The 14,409-nt window shown below is 49.3% G+C and overlaps 1 protein-coding gene across 1 annotated transcript; it reads left to right on the forward strand.

Moving 5' to 3' along the window:
* The first annotated feature begins 6,943 nt into the window (after positions 1 to 6,943).
* LOC102132686 (folate receptor gamma-like) lies at positions 6,944 to 12,218 on the forward strand. The gene is given in 4 exon segments (XM_015435442.4): positions 6,944 to 7,105; positions 10,965 to 11,150; positions 11,678 to 11,813; positions 11,919 to 12,218. Coding segments are annotated over 4 exon segments (729 nt in total). The 3' UTR covers positions 12,164 to 12,218.
* The last annotated feature ends 2,191 nt before the right edge of the window (positions 12,219 to 14,409 follow it).

Genomic DNA, 14,409 nt, shown 5'->3' on the forward strand with positions numbered 1-14,409 from the left:
GGTACTTGCTTTTGATTTTACAGGCTCATAGGCAGAAGGGTCTTGCCTTGTCTCGGCTGAGACTTTGGACTGTGGACTTTTGAGTTAATTCTGAAATGAGTTGAGACTTTGGGGGACTGTTGGGAAGGCATGATTGGTTTTGAAATGTGAAGATATGAGATTTGGGAGGGGACAGGGGTGGAATGATATGGTTTAGCTCTGTGTCCCCACCCAAATCTCTTCTTGTAACTCCCATAATTCACTCATGTTGTGGGAGGGACCCAGTGGGAGATGACTGAATCATGGGAGTGGGTCTTTCCCATGTTCTTGTGAGAGTGAATGGATCTCGCAAGATCTGATGGTTTTTTTTTTTTTTTTTTTTTTGAGACGGAGTCTCGCTCTGTCACCCAGGCTGGAGTGCTGTGGCCGGATCTCAGCTCACTGCAAGCTCCGCCTCCCGGGTTCCCGCCATTCTTCTGCCTCAGCCTCCCGAGTAGCCGGGACTACAGGCGCCCGCCACCTCGCCCGGCTAGTTTTTTTTTTTGTATTTTTTAGTAGAGACGGGGTTTCACCGTGTTAGCCAGGATGGTCTCGATCTCCTGACCTCGTGATCCGCCCGTCTCGGCCTCCCAAAGTGCTGGGATTACAGGATCTGATGGTTTTTAAAACAGGAGTTTCTCTGCATGAGCTCTCTCTTTGCCTGCTGCCATCCACATAAGATGTGACTTGCTCCTCCTTGCCTTCTGCCATGATTGTGAGGTCTCCCCAGTCATGTGGAATTGTAAGTCCAATGAAGCTCTTTCTTTTGTAAATTGCTCAGTCTCGGGTATGTCTTTTTCAGCAGCCTGAAAATGGACATATAACAATACTCAAGAGAGCAAGTGTGGACAGCTTTGGTTCATGAGGGTTTTGGTTTTTGTCAAAAGCATAAATGTATACTGAAACTACCCAGAAAAAGCAAAGTATAGAACAGTATGCTACCATTTGTGCACAGAAATGGGATATATGTGGTGTAAATGCATAGAATCTGACCAGATGTATACCCAGAGATGAGAACACTCATACTTTGGCAAACACATGTGTAGTATCCTTAACTTAAATGTACCATTGTTGTGTGCATTCTAGTGTTACTGGAATTTACATAACTATTATTAAGTCAGATAAATCATTCTGTGTCTTTGTATTTTCACTTCCTACTTTGTATATTTATGTATGCATACACACATACCTATACATATTTCAATAAGGTATAACTTTGGTCCAAAAATCAAAACAACAAAGGCTTACAGTGAAAGTTCGCATCCCTGATGCTGTCCTCTTCCCCCAGGTGATCACCTTATTGGTTTCTTTTCATACCTTTTCAGCATTTTCTCCTGCAAACACAGATATTCTAACTCCTCCTTTTTTACACAGAATTTTTTTTTTACATAGCATTCTTCTGCACCTTCTGTTTGGGTGAGGGAGAAAGGACAAGATGGAGGAAGGTGAACAAGAAGGCACAATCCATGTTGCTTCCGGGTTCTTCCTCACCAACTTTCCCGTGCACGGGAAAATGCAGCCTGCCCCAGGAAGATGCAGATCAATCGAGCATGCGCCAGGTGATGTCAATCCGAAGAGATCGAAACTTACCCGGCCACGCCTACGGAGACGCCCCTATCACGCCCTTATCCCGCCCACTGCCCTCCCCCTTCCAGTACCAATGCATAAAAGTCTGCTGCCAGTAAGCGCCGGTGTGACTTCAGCCCCCGCATTTGTGGACCGGAGAACATCACCCGAGAGCGCCGGCACGACTTCCCTGGCCCCCCACACCTGAGGACCAGAGAACCTCACCCAAGAGTGTGTGCATATTTGCAATAAAAGACTGCCACTTTCTTACGTACTTTGGCCTCATGTTTAATTACTTAGCTCTCCTAAATTAAGTTACATTAAGTTAAATTAAAACAGTTGGTGCCAAAACCCGACCCAGGAGGAGACCCTTCCTCAACATCCCCTAAGGGTCTAACGAACCTCCTCCACAGCAAACCGGCTCCCAACCCAACCAGCCACGAACACCGAACAAGTGTTCCAGCTTTCCACTGGTGCCGCTCTGAGAATTTCTTCTTTGCTGAGTACTCCCCTTTGTTAACCATCTCCATCTGTTTCCGTGTCCTTGGCCTAGAGTCGTACATATGCCCAAGGACATAGCCACCCTGTGGCGCAGTGAGGTCTTCAACTTGGAGACGTCCATGTTGAAGTTCCTCAATTCTCCGTTAGTGGCTCCAGGAGCCCCTGGTCTCCAGCAGCGGCAAAGGACGCTTTGCCACTGCATGAGGTCGGTTTCCATTTCTGGTGGTTAAACAATGGGATCCTCACAATCGAAAATCCCTACGAACATCCCTTTATGGTGTCCTCTCCAAAACTTAGAAGCCTTACATTTAACTCAAGATTTAAAACGAAAGCGGCTAATTTTCCTCTCCACTGTGGCATGCCAAAAACCCAGGAAGAGACCCCTCCTCAGGGCCCCCTAAGGTCCAAGGAGCCTCCTCCTTCCATGCCACGGACGGACCAGGACCTAGACATCGCTTTCCACACCTCCAAGTCTCCTAGAGGTGAGTATCTCTTGCCTCCCTCTCATACTCCTTGGCCAGAAGTCCTGCGCAGGCCCAAGGTTTTTAGGTCACCAGGTGACCCACAGGAGAGTTCCCAAAGGTAGAGACGTCTGCCCAAAGGAACTCCATTCCAGTCCGTGTGGGACCCGTCTAGGACGGAGACATCTGCCTGGAGGTAATCTCCATTCCGGCTCCAGGAGCCTCCTGGTCTCTAGTGGCTCCAAAGGACGCTTTGTAGCCAGGTAGAGTTCGGTTTTCGCCTATAGGCGAGAGAAAGGCAATAGGAAATCCCCAATCCAAAATACCTAGAGACACCCCTTTAGGGTGTCTTCTAACTAATCTCAAAACTTTACAATTAGAGTAAGATCTTAAACGAAAGCGACTGATTTTACTCTCCACTGTGGCGTGGCCACAATATAAATTAGACAACCAGTCTCAATGGCTGCCTGAAGGCACCTTAGACCGTAACATTTTAATTAGATCTCCCTAATTTCTGCCAGAGGCTCGGAAAGTGGTCAGAAATTACCTATGTTCAAGGCTTTTAGGACTTGCGCTCTTGCCCAGACCTGTGCGCCCAATGTTAAATGGCCCAGGTCTTGTTAGCCTAAACCCCTAAACCCGGCCCTTGGCCCCCACCTCAGCAACTGAGGAGGACTCCACCTCCGTTTCAGATGGGGCCGACGGCAGGCGACCTCCCTCCCGACTTTCCAACCCCCCTCCCTATGGACTTCCTACCGCCTCTCCCGACGCTCCTCCTTCAGCCACTCCTCTCACCCCTCCCTATGGAGCTCCCACCTCCCCGCCCGACACTCCTCCCTCAGCCACTCCTCTTACCTCTCCCATTTCCACCCACACTCGCTCCAAGACCGTGGTAGCGGCCCCCATTAGTCAGCCCTCTACCAGTCAGCCTGCCCCAACCCCCTCTAACAGTCAGCCTGTCTTAACCTACCCTATTGGTCAGTCTGTTCCAACCTCCCCTGCTAGTTTGTTGGCCCCCCTGCCGAGAAGTTGCCAGAGCCGAAGGCGTGGTTGGAGTCCACGTCCCCTTTTCCCTGGCTGACCTTTCCAAAATTGAACGACTTGGCGACTTCTCAGCCAACCCCACCTAATATTCCAAAGAGTTTCGATACCTAGGCCAGAGCATATAACCTTACCTGGCATGACTTACATGTCATTCTTACTTCCACTCTTAACCCAGAGGAAAGAGAGTGCATTCTCGCAGCCGCCAGGCAACATGCAGATCAATGGCATTTAACCGACGCCACCGTCCTGTTAGGAGAGATGGCTGTCCCGTCCATAGAACCAGATTGAGATTACCAACCGCAGCAGCCTGGCCGCCGTAGGAAGGACATTATGATTCAATGTCTCTTAGCCGGTATGCAGGCAGCCTCTAACAAAGTGGTCAATTTTGATAAATTAAAGGAAATTATCCAACACCCAGATGAGAACCCGGCTTCCTTCCTAAATCGCCTTACAGAGGCACTGGCCCAATTTACCCAGCTAGCCCACTTCCCCAGCCGGGGCAGCTGTCCTAGCCTCCTATTTTATTTCCCAGTCAGCCTCAGATATTCGAAAAAAGCAAAAAAAGGTTGAAGATGGGCCTCAGACCCCCATACAGGAAAATTGGCCTTTAAAGTTTTTAACTCCAGAGAAGAAGCAGCTGAGGCCGCAGAGCTAGACAAGGAGAAAAGAAGGGCTGTGCTTCAGGTGCAAGCTCTAGTGGCTGCCCTCCAACCAGCGTTGCCCACTCTGCCAGCAGGGAAGACACAGGGCAAGTCTCCCAAGGGCTCCTGCTATAAATGCGGAGACCCAGGACACTAGGCAAACCAGTGTCCCCAGGCCAAGCCGGCCACTCCATCTCATCCATGCCTTAAGTGTGGCACAACTGGGCATTAGGCAAAACAGTGTCCAAATCCTCACCTGCCTACCACGCTATGCCCAACCTGCCAACAGGAAGGACATTGGAAGTCAGATTGCCCCGCCAGCAGGGCAGGCATTGCGCCTCAACGTGGTGCCTCTCCTCAAAGGCTGGAAGGCTCCTTCCAGCTCCTACACCTGGACGACGACTGAACGGTGCCCATACTCGGAGACCCTGGTCACCCTCGCCGAGCCTAGGGTAACTCTACAGATAGCGGGTAAGCCCATTTCTTTTCTCATCAATACGGAGGCTACCTATTCTGTTTTGTCAACCTATGGAGGTCCTGGCCAGCCATCCACTATCTCAGTAGTTAGGGTAGATGGTAAACCGTCTAACCCTCGCCAGACCCCAATGTTAAATTACTGCCTGGACTATGCATGCTTTGCCCACTCTTTCCTCATCATGCCCTCTTGTCCCACCCCCTCTTGGGATGAGACATGTTAACCTAACTCAAAACATCTATTCCCCTTCCCTTTCTCCAGGTGACCAGGTTCTACTCAAGGATCAACACCCTCCTCAAATTTTCCCACTTCCTCACCATTCTTCATCTTAACTTAACTGACTTTTCCCTCATAAACCCCATAGACACCCTCCTTCCCGACCCATCCCCCAACCAGTAGGTTTCCCAACTTTTTACTCTCATAGAAGACCTAGCTTGGCAAGGTGCCCTTTGTTATTTCCTAATTCCCATACTAATCCTCTGCCTTGCCTTGTATTTTGCTCCCATTTTAATAAAATTTCTCCGAGCCAGGGTCCAAGAGATCACCCGAGTCACCTTCAACCAAATGCTCCTGCATCCCTACACCCAACTGCCAACCTCAGACCCTAACTATGCCCCCTAACAGCAGGAAGCAGCCAGACAGACAACGGTGCCCCAAATTCTTATAATCAATAAGAGGTTGGACTGTTTGGGTGAGGGAGAAAGGATAAGATGGAGGAAGGTGAACAAGAAGGCACAATCCATGTTGCTTCTGGGTTCTTCCTCACCAACTTTCACGTGCGCGGGAAAATGCAGCCCACCCCAGGAAGATGCAGATCAATCGAGCATGTGCCAGGTGATGTCAATCTGAAGAGATCGAAACTTATCTGGCCACGCCTATGGAGACGCCCTTATCATGCCCTTATCCCGCCCACTGCCCTCCCCCTTCCAGTACCAATGCATAAAAGTCTGCTGCTGGTAAGTGCTGGTGTGACTTCTTCAGCCCCCGCATTTGTGGACCGGAGAACATCACCCGAGAGCGCCGGCACGACTTCCCTGGCCCCCAACACCTGAGGACCAGAGAACCTCGCCTGAGAGTGTGTGCATATTTGCAATAAAAGACTGCCACTGTCTTACGTACTTTGGCCTCATGTTTAATTACTTAGCTCTCCTAAATTAAGTTACATTAAATTAAATTAAAACACCTTCCTTCTTCCACATGGAGGTTTTTCCATATTTGTACATCAGGAGCTTCCTCTTTCTTTGTTACCACATTAAATTCCACGGGGTAGATGTACCATAATTTAACTGGGTCCTTATTGAAAGACAATTGAGCTGTCTCCTAGACAAAGCCTTGTGCACCTTCCCTAACAGAGGGTCTAACCAAGCCGGCAGGATGGGATTATAAAGTAGGTGGGGAGGTGGGAGAGACTCCATCTTCCCAGGTGGGCTGAGAACAGAGGTAAGGCCCTGCAACAGGACGGAGGGAAAAGTGGGGATGAGAGATGGGAGGTGAGATAGCACCTCCCCATCTCCTGGGAGGCTGGGCTCTCTGCTGTCTTTGCCTCCACTGGCCAATCACCATCTGTTCTTGCTCAGCCCCCTCCTCCATTTGCCACTGACCTGTTGGCCTCCCCCAACCTCTGAGCCTGCTTCTGCCTGGGTAATTTCCCAAGACCCAGGAGGGGTGAGTGGTGAGGTGTGATTGCCCCCATCCCTTTGCCTCCCACAGCATCTGCTCTGGGACCATGAACAATAGCTGACAGCTCCATGGCCTTTGCTGTCCCCATCTCAGCTTCCCTGGGCATCTAAACCTCAGCTGCCCTGGGGTAAGAGGACGGGCTGAGGAAGCAGAAGCCTGAGGCTGTCTAGAGTCTCACTCCTGCATCAGCAGGCCACCACCTGTGTTTCCTCCTCGTGAAAATTTGAGAGGAATTGTATAAAACACTGGAGAAATGCAAGAGGGGAAGTCCGCAAGGGCGATGGTTCCCTCTATGATCATAGAGCAAGCTGGTGTCAGAGCCTGGACCTAGAGCACTGTTGCATGGGAAGCAGGAGGAGGGTCCTGCCTCCAGGCCAGGGAAGGGCTCCCTCTCACCTCTACACACCCTGCATTTCTTGGCTCAGCTGCCCTGTGGTGGATGCAGGTTGGGGAGGGCAGAGATCTGGGCTTGAGAGGGAGACAGTACACACTCTCGTGGCTGCTGCCCCTCCCTCAGGCCTTGTCCACCTCTGACTGTGGCTCTCTGGCAGGAATAGATGGCCTGGCAGATGATGCAGCTGCTGCTTCTGGCTTTGGTGACCACTGTGGGGAGTGTCCAGCCCAGGAGTGCGCAGGCCAGGACGGACCTGCTCAACGTCTGCATGAACGCCAAGCAGCACAAGGCACAGCCCAGTCCCGAGGACGAGCTGTATGGCCAGGTGAGGATAAAGTGGGGTCTGCGGCAGGGGAGACAGCTGCCTTTGACAGAGAAAAGTTAATGGGGTGGAGAAGTCAGCTGTGGAAGGTGATGAAGGAATGAAGATGGCTGCTGTGATCCTGGAGGGCCTCCCCTGGGAGGTCACCAAGTCTACAGTAATGAAGGAATCACATACCTAACACTCACTCTGAGCCTATGAGCCATGTGCTTTCACTCAGGCCATGTCAGTGAATATGCCCAAAGGGCAGGGTGGGTGCACTGTGGTCTGTACTTATGCAAATGAGGAAATAGGCCTACAGAGGGTACAGGTGCAAGTGGAAACTGAGGAGAGGGATTGGCCATACCTTTCCCAGCCTTAATTATGTGCCAGCCCACAGAGCTCAGCAGCACAGTAGAAGAGGAGCTGGGCCATCATGGTCATGGTGCAGCCTTCATGTACAAACGGGCCAGGTTTCCACCCCCATTAGGTACTGAAGAGACAGCAACCAATCCGATATGCTGGGGAGACTTCCCAGTTAAGAGGCCCTTGGCCTTGGCCTGGGAAGATGAGTAAGAGTTTTCCAGAAGGAAAAAGCAGGGAAGGGCAGTCTGGCAGAGGACAGCATGCACACAGGTCAGAGGGTGATGGCACGAGCAATGGCGGGTCCAGTGTGGCCAGAGCCAGCAATGCCACTGCCCACAAGGAAGGGGAGGGGAGGCCAGGACCCCCATGCCACAGGTGAGGCCACTGAGGCAGCTCTGGGAGTATGAGCTCCAATTTGAATTCCAAGCTCAGGAGAGTGCCTGTATTTCATTCCTCTGATCTCCTGGTCTGCTCTCTAGAAGGGGTCACATTCCCAGAGGGCTGGGGTATGTGCCCAGGGAGACACTGTGGTATGGACAGGCTCCGAGAGCTAAAGCAAAGAGAGGACAGCCTGGAAGCCCCATGACATCTGAGTCATTCCCAACATTCCATTTGCTTATTTTTAAATCGGAGTAAAATTTAAAATAAATAAATAAAAGAAGTTCTCCATTTGAGCCGTTTTTAACTGTATGGTTCAGTGGTATTAAGTATGCTTATGTGGTTGTGCAACTGTCACCACCATCCATCTCCTGACCCCCTTCATCCACTAAAACTGAAACGGAAACTCTGTGCCCACCACTTCATTTGCTTTTCAGAACCTTCTAGAGCATCTACTCTTTGCCAAGAAATGTTGCAGATGTAGACTTTGAGAGATACAGATGATTATCATGCTCAGGGCCATGAACTATATGAGAGTGATATTTGTTGAGCCACTTCTATAACCAGGAAGTACTTTTCGTTATATTCAGTAACTCTTTTCAGAGGCAGAAACCCCTGACCCTGACTGGCAAAACCCATCTCTGCCAATCCCCAAGACCCATGATGTGCACGGGTCTTGCGGGAAGACCAAGAGTTGGGACATCCAAGGAAAAGCAAGTGTGAAGTCAGGCTGGCAGGAAAGCATGTTCTGTGTCAGCCGGCACTGGGCGTGGGCCAGGGTGTGGGAGATGGGTAGATCTGGCTCGACTCCCATGGATTTCCCTGTTGTTTCTCCTGGGTGCTCAGACCTGTCATGCCTCTGCCATCACTTGACCCTAGGTGTGAGGGTTCATCCCAGAAATTTTATGCAACTGATTTATGATTTCTCAGGTTTTCTGAGTCCAGGCCTAGAGTGATTTCCAAAGAGAAACCTCCACCATTTCTGCTTGTCTTGCCTGCCTTGTATTTACCTTCCTAGGATGGCCTTTCCCACATTTAGTCAAGTCCGGGTTCAGGCCTACGTGCAGGCTACAGCTCCTCTGTTCCCCCACGACTCTCAGGATCTATTTGGAGTCTCCTTGCCCGGACTTCCAGACCCTGGGAAAACCAGACCAGCCCCTTGACCTCCACCCTCCTGCACAACCTGGGCCAGGTTCCTCTCCTCCCTGTCCTGAGTTAAATCTTAACCCTACTATATACCACAGGTGTAGCTTACTGAAACGTTGTAAAAATGGGGGTAAGGATTCATACTGGGTTGTTAAAAGGATAAAGTGCAAAAGCCTTGGGGACTTTGCACCTACTGTGTTCTATGCCTGAGTGTTCTTTGTCTTCCCTGTACACACAGCCCACCCACCCACTAAAACCATACCCTCCATGAGGGTAGAGATGTTACTTGCTTTGTTCACTGGGGTGTTCCTAGGACCTAGCACAGTGCCTGATGTCTAATAAGCACTCAGTTAATATTGGCTGGATGAAAAATGGATAATATAAATAAGCTGAATAACATGAAATAACTTTTTCAACCATTAAGAACTGTACAAACAATAATTACTCTCCCAGAGAGTGGCTCCCCTCCATTATGCTCCGTTAAAAGCCAATATTGGCCAGGCATGATGGCTTACATCTGTAATCGTAGCACTTTGGGAAGCTGAGATGAGAGGATTGCTTGAGCCCAGGAGTTTGAGACTAGCCTGGGAACCATAGTGAGACCCCATCTCTCTTTTTTTTTAAATTATTATACTTTAAGTTCTGGGGTACATGTGCACAACGTGCAGGTTTGTTACATATGTATACATGTGCCATATTGGTGTGCTGCACCCATTAACTTGTCATTTACATTAGGTATATGTCCTAATGCTGTCCCTCCCACAGCCCCGCACCCCACCACAGGCCTCAGTGTGTGATATTCCCTTCCTGTGTCCTAGTGTTCTCATTGCTCAGTTCCCACCTATGAGTGAGAACATGCGGTGTTTGGTTTTCTGTGCTTGCGATAGTTTGCTCAGAATGATGTTTTTCAGCTTCATCCATGTCCCTACAAAGGACAAGAACTCATCCTTTTTTATGGCTGCATACGATTCCATGGTGTATATGTGCCACATTTTCCTAGTCTATCAATGATGGACATTTGGGTTGGTTCAAAATCTTTGCTATTGTGAATAGTGCCGCAAAACATACGTGTGCACATGTCTTTATAGCAGCGTGATTTGTAATCCTTTGGGTATATACCCAGAAATAGGATGGCTGGGTCAAATGATATTTCTAGTTCTAGATCCTTGAGGAATCACCACACTGTCTTCCACAATGGCTGAACTGGTTTATAGTCCCACCAACAGTGTAAAAGTGTTCCTATTTCTCCACATCCTCTCCAGCACCTGTTGTTTCCTGACTTTTTAATGATTACTATTCTAACTGGTGTGAAATGGTATCTCATTGTGGTTTTGATTTGCATTTATCTGATGGCCAGTGATGATGAGCATTTTTTCATGTGTCTGTTTGCTGCATAATTGTCTTCTTTTGAGAAGTGTCTGTTCATATCCTTTGCCCACTTTTTGAAGGGGTGGTTTGATTTTTTTCTCGTAAATTTGTTTAAGTTCTTTGTAGATTCTCGATATTAGCCCTTTTTCAGATGAGTAGATTGCACAAATTTTCTCCCATTCTCTAGGTTGCCTTTTCACTCTGATGGTAGTTTCTTTTGCTGTGCAGAAGCTTTTTAGTTTAGTTAGATCCTATTTGTCTCTACAAAAATATTTTTAAAACAGTCAGGTGTGGTGGCATGGGCCTGAATCCCAGCTACTCGGAAGGCTGCAGTGGGAGGCTTGCTTGAGCACAGGATGTTGAGGCTACAGTGAGCTATAATCGCACCACAGCACTCTAGCATGTGCAACAGAGAGAGACCTGTCTCAAATAAATAAATAAATAAATAAATAAATAGGGGAAAAATGCACTGATAGTGTAATTGCCTCTGTCCCCAGGTGGGGGCTCCTCAAGGGCCCTCCCCAGGAAGTATTTCTCTGGATGACCTACCTGGGGCAGAGGAGCCAGAGTATGGAGGAGATGGCTGTGGTAGGGAGGGACTTAGTCCTGTGTCTTCCCCACCCAGTGCAGTCCCTAGAAGAATGCCTGCTGCACGGCCAACACCAGCCAGGAGCTGCACAAGGACACCTCCCGCCTCTACAACTTTAACTGGGACCACTGTGGTAAGATGGAGCCCGCCTGCAAGTGTCACTTTATCCAGGACACCTGTCTCTATGAGTGCTCACCCAACCTGGGGCCCTGGATCTGGCAGGTATGAGTGCCATTCCCATAAACATAAACTTCATAGCTGGGTGCAGTGGCTTATGCCTGTAATCCCAGCACTTTGGGAGGCCGAGACAGGTGGATTACCTGAGGTCAGGAGTTTGAGACCAGCCTAGCCAACATGACAAAACCCTGTCTCTACTAGAATATAAAAATTAGCCAGGTGTGGTGGTGGGTGCCTGTAATCCTAGCTACTTGGGAGGCTGAGGCAGGAGAATTGCTTGAACCTGGGAGGTGGAGGTTGTAGTGAACTGAGATCGTGCCACTGCACTCCAGCCTGGGCAGCAGAGCAAGACTCTGTCTCAGAAATAAAACAAACAAACAAACAAACAAAAACAAAACATTAACCTCAGCAGAGGGCAGAGCCTACCAGCCACTTGCAGGGAGGGCTTGGTCCAGGAATTCAGGTCTGAGGGTGGTGGATGCTCTGCCCCCTCCCACAGCTCTGGTCCCCTTCGAGGATAAAGCTGCTGAGATATGTGGCTGACAGGAGCGTTCCGTCTCCTCCCCACTCAGGTCAACCAGAGCTGGCGCAAAGAGCGCATCCTGAATGTGCCCCTGTGCAAAGAGGACTGTGAGCGATGGTGGGAGGACTGTTGCACCTCCTACACCTGCAAAAGCAACTGGCACAAAGGCTGGAATTGGACCTCAGGTGAGGGCCGGGAGGAGACGAGATGAGGAGTGGGAGTGGGGCTTTAGGGTTGGGAGGGGTGCAGTCTGGCCCAGAAGCTCAGGGTCTTATGTTCTCCTCCCTCAGGGATTAATGAGTGTCCGGCCCGGGCCCTCTGCTGCACCTTTGAGTCCTACTTCCCCACTCCAGCCGCCCTTTGTGAAGGCCTCTGGAGCCACTCCTTCAAGGTCAGTAACTACAGTGGAGGGAGCGGCCGCTGCATCCAGATGTGGTTTGACTCAGCCCAGGTCAACGCCAATGAGGAGGTGGCCAAGTTCTATGCTGCGACCATGAATGCTGGGGCCCCGTCCCGTGGGATTATTGGTTCCTGATCCAAGAAGGGTCCTCTGGGGTTCTTCCGACAACCTATTCTACTAGACAAATCCACATGTGTCTTGTGTCTTGTAATCTGGGGACGAGTGGGTTGGAGGGACACATTGCTTCATCTTTCCTACTGATAGGCCCCGAATCAGGCTGGAACTGGCTTGATGTTCACTGGGAAGCAGGGTGTGGAGGTTGAGCCAGAATCTAGGTATCCATCCCTTAATCTGGTTCTCCTGAGACCCTTCCCCTCACACCAAGCTCATTACTCCCACACTACACATGGACAAGGGCACAGGTGGAGGGGAGATGGGCAGAAACAGGAGATGAGTTATTGGGCTTCAAGTGAGGAAGACAGTTTATTTCCCCTTCCCTGACTAGATGTGGGCTGGGAGGAGATACTGGTTGGAGAGGAGGGTCTAATTGATAAACACCTGCCTTGTTTTTATTTGTTTGAGACTGAAGTCTTGCTATGTTGCCCAAGTTGCTCTTGAACTTCTGGGTCCAGGTGATCTTCATTCCTTGGCCTCGCAATGTGCTGGGATTATTGGGATAGGTCACTGTGCCTGACCTACTTTTTTTTTTTTTTTTTTTTTTTTTTTTTTTTTTTTTTGAGACTGAGTCTTGCTCTGTCGCTCAGGCTGGAGTGCAGTGGCATGATCTTGGCTCACTGCAGCCTCTGCCTCCCGTGTTCCAGCGATTCTCCTGCCTCAGCCTCCTGTGTAGCTGGGACTACAGGCGTATGCCACCAGGCCTGGCTAATTTTTGTATTTTTAGTAGAGACGGGGTTTCACCATGTTGGCCAGGCTGGTCTCGAACTCCTGACCTCAGGTGATCCACCTGCCTTGGCTTCCAAAAGTGCTGGGATTACAGGCATGAGCCACTGAGCCTGGACCTACTTTTTAATAAATGACAAGTAATGCTGCAATTAACAATCTTGTACCGGCTGTTACAAGATTGTAACACTGGGCACTGTGAGCTCAGTGGCTCACGACTGTAATCCCAGCACTTTGGGAGATCGAAGCAGGTGAATCACCTGAGGTCAGGGATTCAAGACTAGCCTGGCCAACATGGTGAAACCCCATCTCTACTAAAAATACAAAAATTAGCCGGGTGTGATGGCACATGCCTGTAATCCCAGCTACTCAGGAAGCTGAGGCAGAAGAATCACCTGAACACGGGAGGCAGAGGTTGCAGTCAGCTGGGATCACATCACTGCACTCCGGCCTGGGCTACAAGAGTGAAACTCCATCTCAAAACAATCAAACAAAAATCTTGGACCTAGTGGAATGCTATACTTGAATTCCAGAAAGGGCTATTGGGTCAAGAATATGTATAATTTTGATAGTTACAACTTTATGGAGATTTTATCAATGTGACTCTGCCACCAGCAAAGCATGAGAGTGCCTGTTTCTCTGCTGGGTGTGATGGCTCACACCTGTGATCCAGCACTTTGAGATGCTGCAGCAGGAGAATCTCTTGACCCCAGGAGTTCAAGATCAGCCTGGGCAACATGGTGAAACCCCATCTCTATAAAAAACTAAAAAAATCAGCTGGGCATGGTGGAGTGTGCCTGTAGTCCCAACTACCAGAGAAGCTGAGGTGAGAGAATCACTTGACCCCTGAGAGGTTGAGGCTACAATGAGCCGTGATTGTGCCACTACACTCCAGCTTGGGCAACAGAGTGAGACCTTGTCTCAAAAAACAAAAAACAAAACAAAACAAAAAACAGAGAGAGAGAGAGAGTGCTTGTTTTTCCACAACCTTGTCAACACAGTATGCCATCAAACTTTGGTTTTCTGCTTATCTTACAGGTGGGGAAAAGAGCATCTCAGTCAGTTTTCATCTGCCATTGTTCTGAGATCTTTCCATGTTGACCTATTGAGATCTTAAATTACTGGGTAATAATCCATTCTATGTGTACATCACATTGACTTCAGTCTACTGCTGATGGGCATCGGAAGGAATGGGGTTCTTTTATGATCTTGACATTGCTGAAAGCCACAGGCCAGTCATTTGGTAGAATACTCCTCCATTTGGGTTTGCCTGTTTCCTCATGATTCATTGAGGTTATGCATTTTGGGCACAAATACCTTACACAGTTATTCCGTGCATCATAACAGGAGGCACGTGGTGTGGGGTTTGCCCGTTCCTGGTGAGGTTAACTTTGATCTTTTGGTTGAGATTGTGTCTGCCAGGTTTCTCCACTACACTTTCCCCTTTTTAAGTAATAAATATGTTGTAGGAAGAGACTAGG

Source organism: Macaca fascicularis, chromosome 14 (assembly GCF_037993035.2).
Source record: "Macaca fascicularis isolate 582-1 chromosome 14, T2T-MFA8v1.1".
Taxonomy (NCBI): Eukaryota; Metazoa; Chordata; class Mammalia; order Primates; family Cercopithecidae; genus Macaca; species Macaca fascicularis.